The sequence below is a fragment of the Arachis hypogaea genome, chromosome 8, assembly GCF_003086295.3.
Source record: "Arachis hypogaea cultivar Tifrunner chromosome 8, arahy.Tifrunner.gnm2.J5K5, whole genome shotgun sequence".
NCBI lineage: Eukaryota > Viridiplantae > Streptophyta > Magnoliopsida > Fabales > Fabaceae > Arachis > Arachis hypogaea.
The window spans coordinates 15,835,649-15,841,648 of record NC_092043.1 but is presented as its reverse complement, the minus strand read 5'-3'; the positions used below and the strand labels follow the sequence as shown (position 1 = coordinate 15,841,648).

General features: G+C 36.1%; 1 protein-coding gene across 1 annotated transcript; it reads right to left on the bottom strand.

The window, feature by feature from the left end:
- LOC112705057 (protein MAIN-LIKE 1-like) lies at positions 1-1,100 on the bottom strand. The gene is made up of 3 exons (XM_025755916.1): positions 1,020-1,100; positions 131-897; positions 1-40 (listed from the first exon to the last, which is right to left on the bottom strand). Exons 1-3 carry the CDS (start codon positions 1,098-1,100, stop codon positions 1-3), a joined length of 888 nt encoding a protein of 295 aa, XP_025611701.1.
- Between the last annotated feature and the right edge of the window lie 4,900 nt (positions 1,101-6,000).

Genomic DNA, 6,000 nt, shown 5'->3' with positions numbered 1-6,000 from the left:
CTACTCAGCATAGTCATTTTGTCCTTTTTTGCCTGCCCACCTGTTCGACAAGGAGAAAATTAAAAAAAAAATCTTCCAACAGCAAAGGATATCTAATAAAAGTCAGAAAGTGGGAAGACATATACCATACCTCGTGGCTAAAGAAAAACTATACGTTGTCGTGACATTCGGTGCGAAGAAAGGTAATCTGTAGTATATCCACGACATGAGCAACGTATGACAACCAGCCATACCCTCGACACTCGGATCTGTTGCTAAGCACATAGCACGATATAACCAACAGAGGACGGCACTCCCCCAGCTGTAGGTGCAGATGGCATCATAGTCAGCCAATAATGGCAGATATCGAACATGTACTGTGTTGTTCGCCTTGTCTGGAAGAAGCACTCCTCCCAACAAGTAAAGTATGTAACACCGTGCGTACTGCATGAGGCCATTATCTTCTAAGTCAAGCGGCATCTGCTGAAGACGAGTTCTGAGCCACTTCAACTTTATGTTGAACTTTGTTGTCCCTACGTGGCCGGCGGGAACCTCACCTAGAAGTTCATGACACCATTCCCAAATATCTCTTTGGTGAAACTTGCTCCATGACCTCAAAGTACCACTAATGGGCTGACCATCAACCGGTAGCCCTAACTGCATTGCTACATCTTCCAGGGTTACCGTACACTCGCCCCAAGGGAGGTGAAAGGTGTGTGTCTCCGGTCGCCATCGTTCAACGAAGGCACTAATAAGTGGATTGTCGTACTCGAAGCGCTTGATCAAAGCGGCGTGGTAAAATCCCGTGCGTCTCAAATAAGGCTCAAGCCTCTGCCACCTAATTTCCATGCTTGGATCCGCAGGATCCACCGTGAAAACATCTACGAGCGTGCCATGAGGAGTAAGGACACGTGTCGGCTGCAACAGAAGGTAGCAAGAAATACAATAATTCAAAAAACATAACAAAAATTTTTAAACGTGGAAAAATTTATGTCGAACAATCGCTAATGACAACTATCAACTTAATGATGTAAACTAACCTTTTGGAATAAATGTGCCGCTATATGATGTTCATCCAACCGGTTCAAGTTCTCCTCTGCGTTAACCCCTCCCCCACTCATATTAAAATTTTTTTTCAGCACTACCAACTTCTCCTACCTCCCTTTTACCACTTATACAATTTTTTTAAACCATATGTTCCCTTCAATTCAACCGTGCATGAGGTCCCCTCCCCACAACTCTTTTATAATGGTCTTGGCTCCCTTCCCAAGTGTCTCATGCCTCCCAACATAGCCAATGCATGTGAGGTACGGTTCCTGCAACATGTCCTTTGACCACACCTTCTCGTGGGCGCCACGCACAAGGTTCTCCATTTCATTGGCGCCGCCAGCAGGTTGGCCATTTCGCATGCACTGCGCCTGAGGTGAACCACCTCGTGTGCACCGTCATTGACTTGGCTCCATTTCGTTGATGGCAGAAAGGAAATGGAGAAAGCTGCTGCCATTGCACCATTTCGTGAGGGTCACACATGAATTGAAGTGAAACTCCATTTCGCAACTGCTATGCACGAATTGGGGGTGCATATTTTAGAATCAGTTTTGAATGCTGCGTATTATGGGAATAAAAGCTTCTCTAATGCTTAATTATATAAAAAAGCCTTAGCAGCAGTAACGTGATAAATTTTTAACAAACTTTTCAGCGTAATTTTAATAATTGTTAACAAGTTTTTTTGCTGATCACAATTTTAGCAAGAGTTTAACACAATTTTAACAAAGATTAAAAAGTTTTTTCCAATAATGAACTAATCAGATTCAATCGAAAGCAAAAAAACAGAATACAATACATCATAGGAGTAGAACTAATCATTTAACGATTCAATCTGAGTAACACTAACATAATCTTAAAAATACTCGTTTTGAGCGAAGAACGAAAAATTTAAAAAAAGCCATTGCCTCTGTTCTGAACGGTCTAAGCAAAGGGGCAGAAGCGTGACGGAAATGGAAACCAAGCGATGAGAATGACGGATGGTGGCCAAAGTGCGGCTAAGCAAACTAAAAGCAGACGTTGGATAGTGAGCTTGAGGAAGAGGCTGCGTTTGGTGAATGAGGAGAGGGGTTGGAGATTTCGACCACGACGACCAGACTAAGATGGTGGTGCCTGAGCCCAACAAACGGCGACAGAAGAAGACCAGTGATAGACAACTAGCTGGAAGAAGAAGTACCGATTGTTGAATGAGAAAGAAGTGCGGACGAACTGAACGAAAACACAATGATGCTTGAGTGTGACGGACAACGGCAGTGAGTCTCACTCCTTGTAGCCGTGGGAGAGAAACAATAAAGGAGATGAGAGAGAGAAGAATGGATGAGGAGAGAAGAGAAGGGTAGCGATCGAGATTGAATTGATGAGCAAAAGTTATCGAGGTAATCTGTGAACTCACACTTCCGCTAGTTACAAATAATCTATATATAGTATATACACATATCCATCACCTAACTCAACTAATTTAACACTTCCAAAAATATGTAGAAAATATATGTCTCAACAACTTCTAACTAATTAATTGACTAAGCTAGCTAATATAAGTAACCAACTAATTGTGTTTAATAAGCTAGTCAAGTCACAAAGAGGATTTGGGAAGAAAAACTAGAAGAAATGAGCAAAATAAAAAATTGTGCGTTGTTGTTGGAGAAGAGGATTTGGGGAGAAATCTAAAAAGAGTGAGTGATAGGACAGAGGATTTAGGGCGTGAAGTTGAGAAAGAGTGAGCAAAATCCTGACGTTGTTATTCGAGAAGAGAATTTCACAAGCTGCTAGATAAAGGAGTATACAAGAAGGTGGAAACTCATCTGCAGTCGACTGCAGGTGAAGTTGCTTCTGGATCGTTGATACGTATTACTGTATGGTTTAAAAAAATCGATTTATTTTATATAAATGATTTATTTAAAAAAATCGGTTTGAATAGATCAAATAACTACTTTTAAAATAATTTAAATTCTTTCTGCGTGTTATTCCTAAATTTCTAATAGATGAATTTGATATGTTCTTTTTCTTCATTCATATTGACCAATTTTTCTTTAAATTTATCTGAAACTTTTCTTTATTTAATTTTTATCAAATATATGTATACAAATTGTTTGAAAAAGTAAAATCTAGTATTCTGAAAAAGAAACAAAATTCACGATTTTTTATAGGAATGGCATAAATGATATATCATCTGTCCTTTTTTTGTGTCTCTGTTTCTATTTTCTTGATGAGTTTTGTTTTATTTCCCATAACTTACATTTTCAGTTACTTTTAAATTAAGATGTAAACAGATTTTAAATTAAGCTATAAAAATATGTTCAATTGCAAATTTATCGTTAAATTAAATTTTATGGTAATCAATCAATTAACTTTTATTTTACTAATAAACTATTTTCATGCAAATTATTGTTGATTTTTCAATATTATTCTATAAATAAATTATTTTTTTAAGATAATAAGACTATAATTTACTTGTCTAGAAATTATGATTTCACTGTCATGCACGTTTCTGTGTTTTTACTTATCAACTAGAATTTATTTTTTAATGAAATTAGAATTTATTTTCAATAAAACAAAAGTATCTAATCAAAATATTAATTTGGTCTCCTTAAATAATTGAACATAATATTATTAATTTTGTCTACAACAAAAATTTTTAATAAAATTTTTCAAAATAAAATTGATTCAAAAATAGAGAAAAAAAACTGATGAAAATATTTATTTTGACATTGCCATCAAGAATAGGATAGCCATAGAAAAAATTCAACCAAATAAAAAGGACCTAACTCATACAATTAAACTACCATCATATCATCACAATAAACTATAACATCACCAACTAAAGAGACATATAACAAATATGAAAGAGATCATGCCAAAATTTCAACAATGCTCATGCTATCAACTAGTCTATGTTATACCATAATTATATTTTTGTCTTCCATCACATGAAATTGCCATGAATTATCTTGGCATTTATGATCCTGAACATCAAAATAGTGTGATGACATAAATATGTACGTATTTATTAAATAATTTTCATCATTCACAGAGAAATGAATAAAAACATAAATTAAGAAATATATTTGAAATAATAAATTTGATTAAGAAATATAAATAAAAGGAACATACCTAATTGAAAGTTTCATATTAGTTCTGAAAAAGGAATTGAAAGAAAACGAATTTTACGTGCGAAACGAAGAAGAAGGAAATAAAAGTAACTGTTTAGTCCAATTTAAAACTGATTTTTTAAATAAACCATTTATATAAAATAAATCGATTTTTTTTAAACCATATAATAACATGTGTCAACCATCCAGAAACAACTGCAGGTGAGTTTCTGCCTAACATAACACTATAAAAATACGATTATTTGTAGGTGAATTCTTCCAAACCCATGGCAATTTTGTGGGTAAGTTACCCTTGCACATGTGTCTTCATCTCAGCCATTGATCAAAAAAATTTTCAACCTTTCATTAATTGATGCATTAAATTTTTTCACACTACATTGTATTTTATATTATTTACATTATACCCCATAACTTATTTATACTTGATGCAATACGCAAATAGTTGATTTTACAAATCTCTCCCCAAATACCATACAAATCAAAACCTTCCCCAAATACCATTTCAATGTGTACAGCTTCTTCTTCTATCTCTCAAAAGACACTTCAAAAGAACTGCTTCATTCTTCAACCTGACTGCTTCTTTTACCCTTCTACGATCTCACTTCTTCTTCTTCTCTACCCTTCCTGTGGGTGATGGGTTTTATTTTTCCGGCGACCCACTCCTAAAACCTTACCCAGATACTCCTGTACTATCCACAGCTCCTTCATCTACCTCAGTGCTTCTTCTACCCTCCCCTTAACTTAAGGGTTTGATTTTTCCGACGACCTACTCGCAAAACCTTCCCCAAATACCGCTGTAATGTCCACAGCCTCTTTTTCTACCTCGTTCCTCTGATTTCAAGGTCAGTCATCGTCAGGGACAGATTTTTCTGAACCCCGTGGAAGACCCTGCCTTCTGCGTCTTCGTCCAGGGGGTTACGCGGGTGTCATTTTCTGTGATTTACCGTCAAAGAACGTAAGTCATCCCCTTGCTAGCAAGGTTCCGGTGACCCACGTGCAGAACGCTCTCGGAAAACCCTTGTAAGCCCTACTGCTTCTTCATCTAGGTCATTCGTTCGTTTTTTTGTTTTTTAGCCAATTTGCGTGATTTGTTCTGTTAATCACTTTCTGTAATCACCGTTCATCGAAGAAGATTGATTCATTTTGGAATGCAATAGATGATGTTAGTTGTCCATGGTGGTGTTAAATGTTAATCAGATCGATGGCCAGTGATGCATGCTCCTCAAACACGAGACGAGGCATAGGGGGAGCCGACGGACAACGGGAACTGAGATCTGGAAATGCAACCTCAAGTTGGCTGCAACCTCAGGATGTAATAGATGGTGTGGCCCCAAAATGCTTCTGTGAAAAATATGCCATCAGTTACATGTCGAAGACAGACACCAACCCAAATAGGTTATTTTTTGGATGCCCATTATTAAAGGTAACCACGCAATTCTTTATGTTTGAGAACTAAGATTATGCTAAAATTTGATTAAAATTTGAATTTTCTGGAATGGAGCTTTAGACTCTATATTTTGGTTATTATCCACCTTGCTCAAGTTGTTGTGGATGTGATTTTGAATTGTTGGGAATTGCATGCCTATTGGTTATGAAAATGATTTGACTTTGTTATTGATTTGATGTTAAATTGGGTTGATTTTGTATATGATTTGATATTGGTGCTGGTTAATTTTGACGAATGACTGAGAATTGGGAAAAAGTTGATTTATTCAAAATAGATCTACCTAGATTAAAAATCATGATTGTGACAAGAATTGACATGGTACCTGATCTGAATTCAAAAATTTGAAAGGATTTTATAGATGTAGAATTTAGGGATTAATTACAGTGACGTACATGGATTAGATTGATTTGGAGTATTTTG

Coding starts and splice junctions, on each gene's coding strand:
- LOC112705057 (XM_025755916.1), bottom strand. CDS start 1,100: ATGAGTGGGGGAGGGGTTAACGCAGAGGAGAACTTGAACCGGTTGGAT. Junction 898..1,019: donor CGGCACATTTATTCCAAAAG/GTTAGTTTACAT, acceptor CTTCTGTTGCAG/CCGACACGTGTCCTTACTCC. Junction 41..130: donor AGTTTTTCTTTAGCCACGAG/GTATGGTATATG, acceptor CTTGTCGAACAG/GTGGGCAGGCAAAAAAGGAC.